The sequence below is a fragment of the Callithrix jacchus genome, chromosome 14 (assembly GCF_049354715.1).
Source record: "Callithrix jacchus isolate 240 chromosome 14, calJac240_pri, whole genome shotgun sequence".
Taxonomy (NCBI): Eukaryota; Metazoa; Chordata; class Mammalia; order Primates; family Cebidae; genus Callithrix; species Callithrix jacchus.
This window is the reverse complement of record NC_133515.1, coordinates 90,155,509-90,171,476: the sequence shown is the minus strand read 5'-3', so window position 1 is coordinate 90,171,476 and position 15,968 is coordinate 90,155,509. Positions and strand designations below refer to the sequence as shown.

General features: G+C 48.3%; 1 protein-coding gene across 3 annotated transcripts in view; it reads left to right on the top strand.

The window, feature by feature from the left end:
- Positions 1-1,042: 1,042 nt before the first annotated feature.
- EFR3B (EFR3 homolog B) overlaps positions 1,043-15,968 on the top strand; it is a 113,289-nt gene continuing 98,363 nt past the window's right edge. For 2 of the 3 annotated variants that reach the window (XM_078349807.1, XM_035273030.3), the window contains exon 1: positions 1,043-1,291. Coding sequence is in view for 1 of the 3 variants with exons in the window: in XM_035273030.3 (XP_035128921.1) it covers positions 1,285-1,291 (7 nt within the window). In the remaining 2 variants the exon portion in view is untranslated. Of the gene's footprint in view, positions 1,292-2,532; positions 2,680-15,968 lie in introns of those variants that run through there. The other variant, XM_035273029.3, reaches the window with a different exon arrangement.

The window sequence follows — 15,968 nt, the reverse complement described above, 5'->3', positions numbered from 1 at the left end:
AGGTCAGGAGTTCCAGACCAGTCTGGCCAACATGGTGAAACCCCGTATCTACCGAAAAATACAAAAAGTAGCCAAGCGTGGTGGCATGCGCCTGTAGTCCCAGCTACTCAAGAGGCTGAGGTGGAAGAATCGCTTGAACCCGGGAGGTGGAGGTTGCAGGAGCCGAGATCGCCCCACCTCACTCCAGCTTGGGCAACAGAGACCCTGTGTCAAAACAAAACAAAACAAAACAAAACAAAACAAAACAAACCAAAACAATGACAGGGGAACGCGTGCAGCGTAGAGAAGCCCGGATGGGAAGACCAGGGAAGTCCTGAGCTAGCTTGGGAGAGATCTTCAGGAGTGGGGCGTAGGCATGAGTCCCTGCCTCTCTGTGCCTGTTCCTCACAGAGTCAAGGCAGGTGGAGAGCTGGAGTTCGAGTCGGCCCTGGGACTCAGCAGGAAAGGATCCTGGTGGCAAAGCTTGCGAATTACACATACAAATCTGGGAGAGGAAAAGCAAGCGGACTTCCTGCAGCCCTTGGGGGTTGGGAGTGGGGTGCGTTTCCTGCGTCCCTGACCCGGGAAGGACGCTGTTTGGTAGCAAGCACCTAGCCAGAGAGTAGCTGGTAGGGCGCAGCTAAGGGCTAGAGGACTTCATCTGAGAACCCGGCTTAGCTAAGGTAGCCAGGGGAGGGTGAAGGGTTATTTCCCAATTCCCATCCTTGCGCCCCCTGGCTTAGCCCACGCAGCCTGGACAGAACTGGGGGAGGGGTGCACCTGCAGCTCCCCGCGGCCCGGCTGACCTCGAGGACCCCAGGTTAGGGAGAGCTTCCAAGCGCTCCGACAGGAGCAGTGAATTCGGATGGGTGACTCCTCAGGTGCACGCCCCAGCCCGTAGGGCGACAGCCTCTGAAAAGGCGCATCTCCGGCTGTGGGTTTCTCGGGGGGCGCAGGGGCGGAGCGGGGCGGGGCGAGGGGCTCGCAGCAGCCGCGGGTTGGCTGAGCCTGGAGGGAGGGAGTCCTCATTAGCATATCTCCGCCCTCTCCTCCCCCCCCCTGCGCTTTGCCGGGCCCAGCCACCAGAGCGGAGGCGGCCGCGGCCAGCCTGGTACTGAATGGACTGGAGGCGCCCAGCTCTGTCCCGCCCGCGGCCGGCCCCCGCGTCTGCTCCCTCCCCGCTCCGGCCCTTGCCGGCCGCCGCCAGCGCCCTTCCAGGCTGTGAATGAAAGGCGGGCGCCGCCGAGGGCTGGCTGGGAACGCCGCGGCGACGCCGGCCTCCCAGGAGGCGCGCGCCCCGCCGAGATGTACGGTAAGGAGGGCTCCGCGCCCCGGCCCGGCCCCCGGGGGCGACTCCGCAAACTTCCCGGGCGCGGACCACTGTCCCCCAGCGCGGCCCCGGCGCGGGTCCAGGCCGCGGACCTGGTGCCCGCCGGGGCTGTTGCGGTTGCTCTGTGCGCGCGCGTCTGTGCTGCGAGGACAAAGATGCCTCGGGCCGGGGACCCTGGGGTCCTCTCCGGGCCCGGCGCGTGCCGGCGCTGGGCGGTGGTCCTTTGGGGGGCGGAGGCTCCGGTGAAAGCGGGTCTCCCGAGCCGCGCAGACCGGGAGTGCTGGAGGAGGTGGTCGTGTGGCGGCATTTGGGGAATTAACAAAAGCGGTTTGTGCCTGCGAGTTTTCTGCGGGAAGCCGGTCCTGGGCTGAGGGAGACGCCCGCGGCCGGTAGTCTGCGCGTCTCGGAGAAGGCGGGAGGCGGCGCCGGCGGCGCAGAGGCCCGGGGAGCAGCCAGTGCCCGAGTCTCGCCTCGCCGGCCTGGATGGACTCGGCCTCCGCCTGCCCCAGCGCCCCGCAGGATCCGGGTTCCCCAACTTCCAGATTTGCCCTCCGCAGGGTTGAAGGGAGGAGACGCTGCTGAGAGGGTGCAGCACAGCCCTGACCTCTCCCCCCCCGCCATCGCCCCCCCCCCTCCACTGCCGTGCAACAGTTAGACCCTCACGATGAGCGGCTCTGCTTGATCATTTGCCAGGAATCCCTCTGGTTTTGCAGGCAGTGTGGGTGAAGAAGAGAGAGCGCGTTGGGTTCCACATTGCAGCTCTGTTGAATGGAACACTGGAGACTCAGACCAGTCTAGGAACGGACTGCATTCGCGAGCCTGCAGCCCACCAAGGGCTGTGCGTGTGTGTGTGATCCCAGTAGACATAAGTCCATGAAAACCCAGGTCTCTGGCAGCTCTTCTAGGGCCAGCAAAAGAATTGGAGCTGTGCTCACTTCCCACCCCCACTGCAAGGCAGGGGCTCCGGCTGCACTTGAGGGTCAGTGTTTGGAAAGAGTACGTTCCCCATTTAACCCATCACTGAAGCTGCTGGGCTGCTCACCTGCCTCGCTGCACGAACAGACAGTGAGTCACAAAGTTTCTTAGGGGAGAGGAAGCTGAGAGCCTGGTGGAAAGGCTCAGCAATTGGTGGGCCCCCTGCTGAGGGGGCGGGGAGGGGGGGGGAGAGAGAGAGAGAGAGAGAGAGGCTGACTTAACTTTTTGATCAGTCCCTTTTCCTGCCCAGTTGCTCAGAAATACATGTGCATTTCTGATCCAGGGTGCGACATCAGCAGGTCCCCTCAGCAACTGCTATTTCTTTTGGACCAAGTGGGGTAGGAGGAGTTGGCCTGAGAGGCTGTGCTGCTGACCACTGGGGACTCTGGGGAAAGGTAACAAGGCAGTTGTGCTTTCTAAGTCGGAGGTTGTGAGATATGTATGAGTATGTATGTATTTTTTTTACTCTCTCTGTTTCCCCCCTATTCTTTTCTGCAGAGGGAGCAGCCTGAAGCTGCAGATCATTTGACAAAAGCATGTGACTGCAGGGGCAACTGCAGTGGGGAAGGAGTTAGGACAGTCTCATCAGAATGGGTTAGAATTAGGAACTGGGTTCTGCTGAGCTGCCTTATTGCATTTAGTCCAAGATAATTTAGTAACTTAGCCGAGATATCTGAAGTTGGGGGTCCCAGGCTGCCTCTGTTGTACGAAGCAAGACAAGGAAAAGAGCTGGACAGTCAGAAAGGTGAATTGGGGAGCCAGCGCATCTGGGCGCTATTTTGAGATACATCACAGATTTTCATTTCTCTTTCATAATATATTTTTATTTCCCCAGATGCAAACAGAGATGGTATTTACCCTGAATGATTCATAGAAAGATGATAATGAAGGAATCCTCTGGGCAGTTGCCATCAGCAAAGGAAAGTCACACCAAGTTTGGGTGGGAGATTATTACTGAGTTGCTGGTGCAGAGAGTCTGGTCTTAGGAGGTGTGGGAGGAAGCCCCTGGTGAGGACTCAGCTGCCTGAATATACTCATTTGAGTATATTCCTGACTTTCATGAAAAGAAAGGGTTCGTGTGATACTTAAAATCATTTTCTCACCAGAAGTCAATAGAGTGATGAATAAAAGTGTGACTGGGGAGGCTGGGGGAGACAGGCATAGAATTATTGGCTTCTTATCATTGCTATTTTCCTCTTGTTTTAAAAGTGATTTTTCCAGGGTGACACAGATGGAACAGGGCAGAATGAAAACAGGGGCCACCTGGCACCATGCTTCTTCCCCTCCCACCTCCCAACCTCCCCCATGCATACTGTAAAGGCTCATTAGAAAAATACCACCAGGGGTTTAATTAACTGATGGGCAGAGAGGCCCAGCTGTGGAGCCAGAAGTCACCTAAGAGCTTTAGGTAAATGTGTCCCTTGTCCAACCACCTTGGTGACTTGAGCCACTATACATTTTTCTTTCCATCTTTCCAGCTCTGGAAGAGCTCCATCTCCCATCCTTCCCCCTCCTCACCCTACCTCTGCCCTCCACAGCTCAGCCTTCTTTCTTCTGCTTTTGGAAGGCTGGGAGCCCCATGTCTTTGCTGAAGGATACAGTGCTATCTAGGATAAAAAGAATCCTTGTTCTGGGGTCATCCCACCTCAATCCAGGAGCCATTTCATGGCTGGGTGACCTTAGGCAAGTGGGGTTGTCACTCAGCATTAAACCCCTGTATACAAAGGTGAAATGCCTGTCTGTCTACCTTCCAGGTCTGTTGTGAGCATCATAAGAGGTTCCAAGCTCCTGGTTGCTCAAGAGCCTGTCCTCTTGGTGCCCCCTGGACCTGTTCCCTCCTCTCCTGTCTGCCAGCTCTGGCACAGGCCCGTTTGTATCACCTGCCGCCCCCGCTCACACACATACATCACCTCAACTGTGCCAGTGCCAAGCCGCTGAGCCGCTTCCCTTTCTCAGACTCACCCCAGCTGTCTCCTCACAACTCAGTCATCCCTAAACCTATCACTTTCTGGAAATGGCTCTCGAAAAGCACAGAGTGACTTTCCCACAGTTTTGTGTGGGAATCCTATAAAGGCAAATTGACAAGGGGTGTGAAAAAATAAAAACATTTTTACTGGGGTGAGAAGATCATTAGCAAATTCTCTGCAAAAAAATGGATTTCCCATGAGTTTTCTTTTTGTTAGAATTATACAGCTAAGAATTTCCCTGTTGCTCTCAGCTCCCATTTCCCCACTGAGGTGACACAGAGCTCTGAGAAATGCCACTGTCTGAATTAGGAGAGCCAGGGAGAAGGGACGTTTGGAAAGGATTTCCCCAACCACACTCTATGCACCCTGATCCCACTAACACCAAAGCTGCCCTAATTCTTCCTCACCTCTGACTGCTGCCTCATCCTCAGCAAATGCCTCTCTTCCTCCTCAGTGGTTGAGAATGCTGACTGTAAGGAAATAGCAACAGTGAACAACGTTTTGAAAATGTGCTTGGGCTGGGGGCAGTGGCTCATGCCTGTAATCCCAGCACTTTGGGAGGCCAGGGTGGGTGGATCACCTGAGGTCAGGAGTTCAAGACCAGCCTGGGCAACATGGTGAAACCCCATCTCTACTAAAAACACAGAATTAGCCAGACCTGGTGGCAAACACCTGTAATCCCAGCTACTGGAGAGGCTGAGGCAGGAAAATTGCTTGAACCTGGGAGGCAGAGGCTGCGGTGAGCACAGATAGCACCACTGTTCTCTAGCCTGGGTGACAGAGCAAAACTCTGTCTCAAAAAACAACAAAACAAAAAAACACTGAAAATGTGCTTGACGGCATCCTACTTGGTGAGTGAGACTGTGGCCAAAGTGGTGGAGAAACTGCAGGGCAAGCAGGCTCCCCCTGAGGGGCAAAGTCTGACTTCTGCAGAGATCTCCATAGACACCCTGCTCCTCCTTACCAGCGACCCCACAGCACATATGCGCATGTGCACACACAAGCACCAGCCTCCTCCCCCAGATCCTGTGATTTCTGCAGCCCCATGATGCCAGGTATGGCTTGTGCATGTGGGAGCTGTGTGCCCTGCCCCCTCCTACCCACCAACCCAACTCCTTTATTCCCCTTGAGAACAGGGCCAGGTGAGTATAGCCTGTTTTCTCTCCTGCTGCTCATAGTTCAGTGAATTCAAGTGGTCAGAGTTTTTTTCTTGTCCATAAATAAAAATAAAAAGGTGATATCTTATTACAGAAAATCTGGAAAAGAGTAGAGGAAAAAAAATCCACAGTTCTACCCGTTTAAAGCAACCTTCTATAGATGATAGCAATTACTGCTCTGGTTTTGTGTTCACCTCCTTTGGCTCTTTCCCTTCTATTTCTTTCTGATCCTTCAAGAAGCACCAAGAACCCCACAGCCTGGGTCTGAATCCTAGCTCCGACCCTCGGGTAATCTTGGACCAGAGCATTTCTCAGCCGCTTTCCTGCCTCTGGAAAGATGATGGCAATGTTTACCTCATAACAGAGATGAATTAGGATAAGAGAACTGTCCCCACTTCCCTTCCCTTGGCCTCCCAAGGTGCTGGGATTACAGGCATGTACCACCATGGCTGGCCCTTAATTTTTTAAAGGCAAAAATAAAACAGATAAAAATCTATGTTCCTTAAGATTAAGAACAGTGCTGTGATACCTTTCCTTGTATCAAAGAAAAAAATCTAATATAAAAAATCATCTAATCCCACTAGAAAATATAAACTATAAACAAACATAGCATTTACTGTTCAGTATCTTTCTGTCTATGTGTTTGTTTAGGTGGTTGGAATCATTTATTTACTTTAGAGACAGGGTTTCACTCTTACCCAGGCTGAAGTGCAGTGACACTATCATGGCTTACTCCAACCTCCTGAGCTTAAGCGATCCTCCTGCTTCAGCCTGCTGAGTGGCTGGGACTACAGGCATGTGCATGTGCAATCATGCCCAGCTAATTTTTTATTTTTTGTAGAGATAGGGTCCTGCTATGTTGCCCAGGCCGGTCTTGGTCTCCTGGCCTTAAGTGATTCTCCCACCTCAGCCTCCCAAAGTGCTGGGATTACAGGCATGAACCACCACACTTGGCCTGGAATCATTCATTTTATATCATTTTACATTCTTAGTTTTTACTTAGCAGTAGAATATAAGCAAGCCCCACAAGTCAGTAAACTCCTTGGCTATCATTTTTAATGTCTATGTAACGGCACACTGAGAAGTTGTATAATTTCTGTATTGTACATTTAGGGGTGTTTCTCTATTACAGCCCTTGGAAAAGTACTTGGTACTCAAAGCTTTGTGTGAACTTTGGAATTTTTCCCTAGACTGTCGTCCTTCAAATGAATTGGTCAAGGTGTATAAACATTTTAAGACTAGTTACACATTGTCCAATTGTTTTCAGTTTGTGTCCATTATACTCCTACTTGCAGTTATAGGATAACCCATCTCCCAGACCGGAATGGTGGCTCACACCTGTAATCCCAGCACTTTGGGAGGCCGAGGTGGGTGGATCACCTGAGGTCAGGAGTTCAAGACTAGCCTGACCAACATGGTGAAACCCCATCTCTACTAAAAATATAAAAAATTAGCTGGGTGTGGCGGTGGGCGCCTGTAATCCCAGCTACTTTGGAGGCTGAGGCAGGAGAATCACTTGAATTCAGGAGGCAGAGGGTGCAGTGAGCCAAGATCGTCCCATCGCATTCCAGCCTGGGAGACAAGAGCAAAACTGTGTCTCAAAAAAAAAAAAAAAAAAAAGAGATAACCTATCTCCCTATACTCTCAAGAGCATTCGATATTAAGATCTTTTTCCCTAGTACTTGCTAGTTTGATAGAAAATTTATATCACTTTAACTTACATTCTTTATTATTAGTGAAACGCTTCTTCATCTTCTAACCATTTGCATTGGAAGTATGAGTTATTAACTACTTGCCTGTCTTTTGCTGTCTGCTCTGTGTTTGGAAGAGATATGGACTAGGAATGTAAGCTATCAAGTATTTATGGAGTCGTACCTACGTGTGATACTACAGAGGCCATCATGAGGGATAGAAGAATATGTAAAAGTAGTTTCTGTCAAGAGCATTAGAATTGAACTGGGCAAACAAGTTGTAAAATATGCAAACAATGAAATGATACCAAGTTCAGTAAAATTGCACAATGTTTTGCAAGGTAGAATGGAGTTACTCATCAGATGTTCAGCCAGCAGTGATCTTGAAATGGAAGAGAGCAGTGTGAGGTGGAGTCATTTGGGCTTGCTGGGTGCTGAGGGGTAGAGAAGGGAAGTGGGTGTGGTTGGTGGAGGCACCCATGCAAGGAAGTGTGCATGGAGGTGGGGATGGAGAAGACCTGTCCAGGGAGAGTTGGGGGCTGCCTAGGTTTGAGCAGAGTTTAAGTGGAGAATTATGTAATAGGTAAGGAGATAGGCTGGGTGTAGTGGCTCACACCTGTAATCCCAGCACTTTGGGAGGCTGAGGTGGGCAGATTTTGAGACCAGCCTGACCAACATGGTGAAACTACGTCTCTACTTAAAAAGATACAAAATTAGCTGGACAGGGTGGCTCATGCCTGTAATCCCAGCTACTTGGGGGGCTGAGGCAGGAGAATCGCTTGAACCTGGGAGGTGGAGGTTGCAGTGAGTGAGATCGTGCCATTGCACTCCAGCCTGGGCAACAAGAGTGAAACTCTGTCTCAAAAAAAGTAAAATAAAATAAAAATAGTTAAGGAGATAATGTCAGGATAAGGAGTTCTCACTCATTCCTGTAAGCAGTGGGAGCCATTGATGGTTTGAAACTGCCAAAGGACTGACTGACTCATGTGATGTTGTGAAGTGAAATCAAGCTGGGGGGAACTTGTTGTGGGGAGATGATGTGAAAATGAAGAGAAGCAGAGGAGGAGACAGTTGTTGCAGCCACAGGTGGTGGCCTAAGGAGAGGGAAAGCTTTGGACCACAAGTTTCTGTGAGTATGCAAAGGATGATGTTGGTCCCTTTTAAAAAAAAAGCTCTGTGTCAGGGTACAGGGGTAGGAGTGAGGATTAGATGAATTGAAACTTCAAAATATTTTTTTCCATGGTACATAAAATGGAGGTTACATAGGCAGTTATTTTTAAAAAGTTGATTTTAAAATAGAAAATAATTACCTAGAGCTATACATTTATTCTAAAGAAGATTTGAGGCATATGTTTTACATGTACATGACAATACATAAAGAGATCAAAGCAAATAAGATCTTAGACAAAAAAAGCCAGAAATAAAGTTATTTCAGAAAAAAATGCATATAAGCAGGCCATGTTGCAAATTCTATTTTAAGCTTACTGTAGGCCAAAATTAAGAGGGGGAAAGTCATTTACAAGATTCATTAGCATTGTAAAATTAATGAGATTGCCTAGGATGAATACTGCTTTTTTGAGATGCTAAGATCTGAGAGGAATTCATCCTAAAAGAGGAGATACTTCCTAAACCTTGGTTTAAATTAGATATTTCTTTTGAAAATATAGTCACCTTAATCTGCTCTTTATCCATTTGCATAGTGTTAAGATTGGTCCAAATGGGAGTTTGTGAAAAGGTTGTGACTGATTCCCTCAGTGAAATTGCCATTGGCCCTGGTCTCGACTGCCTCCTGATTTGCTTGTGGAGGCTCCTGCCCCTTTGCATCAGTGGATATGATTTCTCTTTGTTTGAGGCAGAGTCTCATTCTGTTGCCCAGGCTGGAGTGCAGTGGCATGACCTCGCCTCACTGTAACCTCCGCCTCCTGGGTTCAAGTGATTCTTCCTCAGCCTCCCAAGTGGCTGGGACTACAAGCGTGCCACCATGCCTGGCTAATATTTGTATTTTTAGTAGAGATGGGGTTTCACCATGTTGGCCAGGTTGGTCTTGACCTCATGATCTGCCCTCCTCATCCTCCCAAAGTGCTGGGATTACAGGAGCCACCACGCCTGGCTCTTTTTTTTTTTTTTTGAGACCGAGTCTCACTCTGTTGCCCAGGTTGGAGTGCAGTAGTGTGATCTCATCTCACTGCAACCTCTGCCTCCCAAGTTCAACTGATTCTTCTGCCTCCGCCTCCCAAGGAGCTAGTATTACAGGCTAATTTTTGTATTTTTAGTAGAGATGGGTTTTCAGCATGTTCGTCAGGCTGGTCTTGAACTCCTGACCTCAAGTGATCTGCCCACCTTGGCCTCCCAAAATGCTGGGATTGGCCGGGCCTGGTGGCTCATGCCTGTAATCCCAGCACTTTGGGAGACCAAGGCAGGTAGGTCACCTGAGGTCAGGACCAGTCTGGTCAATATGGAGAAACCCTATCTCTACTAAAAATACAAAAATTAGTTGGGTGTGGTGGTGCATGCCTTTAATCCCACCTACTCAGGAGGCTGAGAGTCAGGAGAATCACTTGAACCTGGGAGGCAGAGGTTGCAGTGAGCCAAGATCGCGTCATTGCGCTCCAGCCTGGGCAACAAGAGTAAAACTTCATCTCAAAAAAAAAAAAAATAAGTGCTGAAGATTACAGGCATGAGCCACTGTGCCTGGCAGAGAACACATTTCTCTTATTCTCTACTGCATCTTTAGGACACAGAACACTGCCTGGTACTCGAAAACCTTGTTGAATGAATGCATCCTGAGTGAGGCATTATCTTTTTCATTTGCTTCTTTTTAACTTCTGATTCTCTATATATTTCAGCCTCAGGTGAGTTCTGAATAACAACACAGTTACTATTAGTGTGGCTTCCATTCGTTGGGTACCACTATGTGCCAGGCAGAATTCTTTTTTTTTTTTGAGACAGAGTCTTGTTCTGTTGCCCACACTGGAGTGCAATGGCTTGATCTCGGCTCACTGCAACTTCACCTCCTGGGTTCAAGCAATTCTCCTGCCTCAGCCTCCCGAGTAGCTGGGATTATAGGTGCCCACCACCATGCCTGGCTAATTTTTGTATTTTCAGTAGAGACAGGGTTTCACCATGTTGGCCAGGCTGGTCTCAACTCCTGACCTTGTGATCCACCCACCTTGGCCTCCCAAAGTGCTGGGAGGGACCTATGCCCCCATTTTAGAAATGAGAAAACTGAGGCATTGAGAGATTTAATAACTTGTCCACAGCCACCCAGTTATGTGAAAAGTCTGGCATTGGAACCTCAGCATTCCAGCTCTAGGGAGTGGACACAGCCTTCTATCACACTGTCCCTAGAACATTCTGAATAATCCAGAGAATACAGGTCTTTCCTCTGTGGAGCTCACTGTACTTCAGACTCATGTGTTATTAGTAATTTGGGAAGGGCAGGAGAATGTAAGAGGCAGGGCTGAAGGTCCCAGGCCAGTCAACAGTGAGGCTGGGAGCTCTCACTTCTGATGGATTCTCTTGGCATCTTTCCCACCTCCCTTATCTTTGCTTTGTCAAAGGGGGAAAAGGGCCTCAGGAAGAGCTTTGGGGACCACAATGAGTATAGGTCCTGAGAGACAGGCCAAAGACTAGGCTGAGGTGGGCAGAAGACAATATCAGCACTGACAATGGCCTTGAAAGGAAGCGTGGGCCTGCCTTTAAGAGACAGGCAGATTGCAGGGTGGGGTGTCACGACCAGGGCTGGGTCACACACACACCTGGATGGGCAGTGTTCTTAGAAATGGGTTCCATGGTCAGTGCTTGGCCTGGAGGAGAGCAGAGACAGGAACCTGGCATTGCAGGAGGAGCTTCTGCTTCTCTGATGGTTTGGCTGTGAATGAAAACTCCTGCCCTACATTTTCAGGTCCAAGCAGCAATTGGTGCTTCGAAGATGTGGAGCTGAGAACAGGCTGTGTGGTGCAGGCCCATCCTGTACAGATCCCTTATGCCTAGACAGCAAAGCTGTGCAGTCCAGGGGTTAGACTGGAATTGAGGGACATAAGTACCAGATGACCGACCATCTTCCAGCCAGGGGGCCCTGGACAGTTGGCTCATCTTTCTCTGAGCTCATTTCTTCCCCTGGAGAAGTGGCATAAATTAGTTTGCCCCACTCATGAGGGTGTAGTGAGGGGGTCAAGTGAGATAATGTATATGTACATGGACTTATATTGCAGGAAACTGTACCTGTGAAAAGTGATATTATTACCATGCAAGTAATCTTTTTTTTTTTTTGAGACAGTCTTGCTCTATCACCCAGGCTGGAGTGCAGTGGCGAGACCTTGCCTCCCTGCAACCTCCGCCTCCCTGCAACCTCTGCCTCCTGGGTTCAAGTGATTCCCCTACCTTAGCCTCCTGAGTAGCTGGGATTGCAGGGGCCCACAACCATGCCCAGCTAATTTCTTCTATTTTTAGCAGAGATGGGGTTTCACCATGCTGGCCAGGCTGGTCTCAAACTACTGACCTTAGGTGATTCATCAGCCTTGACCTCCCAAAGTGCTGGGATTACAGGTGTGATCCACCACACCAGATCCATGCAAGTAATTCTTATGGGTGCTTGTGGAATATAGCCATACCCTTTCCAGAAAGTGACAATCTAATTAAAATCCTTAGAAGGGTCTGGGTAGTAAAAACATAGGAACAGGGCTTCTGTGATACTGATGATCCTGCCTCAGTGCTGTCTGTCCACCCCTGAGAGGATGATTGCCTTAAACACTTCCTCGTCACCTAGAGGGCTGCCTGTAGGTCAGCAGTCCATGACTGTGTCCCTTTCATCTCTGCACTGGAAAGACAAGAAAATCTCTTAAGCCACAAAGAGGACAGAGGTGACATCTTTCTCTAAATCCTTATGCAATTCTAAATTCATATGCATGACTAAAATTTCACAATGTTTATTCCATGCCATTCTAAACATTCTCTCCATTCAGAACAACTCTTTGGAGGTAGATGTCATCATTTCTGTGGCTGAGTGGAGAATGCTGAGATTCAGAAGTTCAGTAACTTGCCCAAGGTCATGCAGCTGGTTCAAGTCTGTTCTCTCCACTGCCTCCTAAGCAAGCGTTCACAGAGCTTCATGTGAGATTAAAATACTGCTTTGACCTGATGGCAAAGCACACGTCTTATGCCAAACAGCAAATTTCACTATTAGAGAACTCCAAATTGAATGCTTTCATAGATTTTACGTAGTTAACTTATGACCTTACATCTAGGGCTTGGGTTATATGAATCCCTCATTGGGACCCATATGGACTTTTAAGCTCAGTACTCTATAGTACGTCCTTTATCCTGACAGAGTAGTGTGTCTATAAATCTGAGAATTAGGATTCCTGGATTCAAATGCTGTCTTATTACTGTGCAGAAGGACCCAGATAAATTCAAGCATCCAGAAGTCAAGAGTCTTAGCTGCTTAGCTTGGCAGAGCTCCCATCCCACCCTTGTATTAACTATAAAGACTTCTTTCCACATCCCCACTTTCTTTTTAGGTGGATAAAAAGAAATACTGTTTATACATTTCATGAAGGATAATCCCTAAATTATGAGTTTATAAAGACCTTGCCTGAAGATCTTTTAGAAAGGAGCAACTTGCAATAAAGGGATGCATCCCTAGCACCTTATAGCTGCTCACAGCTGTGCATGAGAGATGCTTCTAAAGCAAAACATACAGGGTGGAGGCTGGGAAAATCCAGAGCAAGTCTTCTCTATTGTATCTTAGAGTTTACTTTGTCATTTCTTTCTTTGTTTCTTTTTTTTTTTTGAGAGGGAGTCTTGCTCTCTCATAGCCTGGAGTGCAGTGGCGCGATCTTGGCTCACTACAGCCTCCACCTCCCAGGTTCAGTTGATTCTCCTGCCTCAGTCTCCTGAGTAGCTGGGACTACAGGTGTGCGCCACTGCGTACAGCGAGTTTTTTGTATTTTAGTAGAGACAGGGTTTCACCATGTTGGCCAGAATGGTCTCGATCTCCTGACCTCATGATCCACCCACCGTGGCCTCTCAAAGTGCTGGGATTACAGGCGTGAACCACCGCTCATTTATTTCTTTATACAACAGATCTGTGAACCTCTTGAGGACACTATCTTAATCAGCTTTGTTTTTCTTAGGATCTAACAGAGAATGTTGGTATGTAGTAGTAGGAGTCCAAATGTTTGCATTTGACCACAAAATAATGATACGTATCATCCATTTATCTACACCTACAAAGCAGCCGGTGTTGCCAGGGTATCAGTGAGCACGGGCTGGGGATTTCTCTAAGGTCAGAGAGTTCTGTAGTGACAGCAATAATATTTTGTCATCTCAATGTGTCTTCTCAAGGATTTTCATTCCATTTAAATACAGAATATACTAGAATATAGCCATTTGATTTTCCCTCCACACTTGGAGGTGTTGTAGACGCAGCCACTTGGCCTACCTGCTGAAATGGTTAAGTCCATTAGAGGGATTTCTTGTGTATTTCCTCCTTGGTTTGTGGCACTCAGGATAAATGTCATAGTCTTTTCTTCTAAAAGGAAGGTCGTTTAATCGAATAATTGTGGATAATTCTCTATTTTGATTCCCATTCATATCTTTTGTGCATTTTTTTTTCAAAGTAAGAACGATGAAAAGGCCCTTTGAGGCAAAGGCAATAAATGTCTGTATCTTGTTGCCTGGAAGCAGCCAGCTGGAATGTTCCTGATAAACCCCTAAGCAGCCTTGTGCACCTTCCGCTTGTGTGCAGTAGCAGGTCTGCAGGTCATATACAAACAAAGCAGAAGAGGGAAACACAGCAGGGTCTTCCCGTTGCTGTCATCCAGTTCCTAAAAGTGCCTGATCCTACAAGTAGGCCTGGGCCCTACAGCTGGCAAATACAGTAAATACATCTGACTGTCCAAAAGCTTTTTCACAGGGCTGCTCAAACCATCCTCTTCTCCTCCAGACAGCACTGTCAGAGCAGGCTGAGTATTCTGGAGAGGCGTGGGTGGCACTGGGAGGCACTGTTTCTGGACAGCGGGGAGAACTGGCCAGTCGAGCTGATTGCTGTGTAAATTTGGGCCAGATTCTCAACCTCTCTCAGTTTCAGTTTCACTATCTGTAAATTGGGAGGGCTGGAATAAATGGGCTGGAAGGATTTTCCAGCTCTTCTGCCCTGCACTGGTGGTACAGCCAGAGTAGGAGTTTTCAGAAGATCCCAGAGGGAATGTAGGCGCTGCCATCTCAGGTTCCTTATTTAACCTGGCTATGTGGAAATTACCTCACTGGTAAGACAGGGATAGTGCTCCCTTCATTAATTCAGTGGCTGTCATAGGACTCCTGTCTAATGGCATGACCGACACTTGGGTCATGTATAGGTAGGAGTCATGTCCCTTCCAAGTGCTGGTGCTGCATTTCTTGCTTTGCACACATTCTAGTTCACAAAACTTCTGCATGGGGGATATGCCTTTCCCTGTTTCCTCTGCCATTTTCAGATAAGTTAAATGCCTTGTCCAAGTCACTCAGCTCGTGAAGTGGCATGGCTAAACCAGGTCTGTTTTATTCCAGCACTCTTCTCTTATATCCCATGTAGACTCTTATTGAAAACAGCATTATCAGGCCAGGCAAAGTGGCTCACGCCTATAATCCCAACACTTTGGGAGGCCAAGCTGGGCAGATCATCTGAGGTCGGGAGTTCAAGACCAGCCTGACCAACATGGAGAAACCTTGTCTCTACTAAAAATACAAAAATTAGCCAGGCATACTGGTGCATGCTTGTAATCCCAGCTTCTCAGGAGGCTGAGGCAGGAGAATTGCTTGAACCCAGAAGGTGGAGATTGCGGTAAGCCGAGATCACACCTTTGCACTCCAGCCTGGGCAACAAGAGTGAAACTTTGTCTCAAAAAAGAAAACACCATTATCAGTTGGGCTACAGTAAAATTAAAAACCTTTGTGCATCAAATGATGCTTTTCAACAGTGAAAAGGCAACCTACAGAATGGGAGAAAATATTTACAAATAATAGCCAGGATAATAAGTTAGCCTCCAGAATATGTACAGAGCACGTATAACTTAACAAAAATGAGCAACTTTGATTAAAAATGGGCAAAGGATTTGACTAGACATTTCTTCAAAAAAGATATACAGCTGGGCATGGTGACATGTGCCTGTAGTCCCAGCTACTCCAGATGCAGGGGTGGGAGGATCATTGGATCCTAGGAATTCTGTGCTGTAGTTCACTATACATACCTGGTGTCTGTACTAAGTTTGGCATTAATATGGTCACCTCCAGAGAGCAGGGGACTAGCAGGTTACCTAAGGAGGAATGAGCTAGCCTAGGTTTAAAACAGAACAGGTCAAAACTCTCATGCTGATCAGTAGCGAGACTGAGCCTGTGAATAGCCACTGTACTCCAGCCTGGGCAACGTAGTCAGACCCTGTCTCTTTTAAAAAAGAAAAAGTGGCCAAAAAGCATATGAAAAGATACTCAACATCACTCATCATTAGGGAAATAGGAATCAAAACCACAGTGAGATGCTCCTTCACACCCATGTAGGATGGCTATTATCAAAAAAGCAGAAAATAAGCAAGTGTTGGCCAGGTGTGGTGGCTCATGCCTGTAATATCAGCACTGTAGGAGGCCCAGGCCGGGAGATCACCTGAGATCAGGAGTTCAAGACCAGCCCGGCCAGCATGGTGAAACCCTGTCTCTTCTAAAAATATAAAAATTAGCCAGGCGTGGTGATGCACGCCTGTAGTTCCAGCTACTCGGGAGGCTGAGGCAGGAGAATCACTTGAACCTGGGAGGCAGAGGTTGCATTAAGCCGAAATTGTGCTACTGCACTCCAGCCTGAGTGACAGAGTAAGACTCTCTTTCAGAAAACAAAACA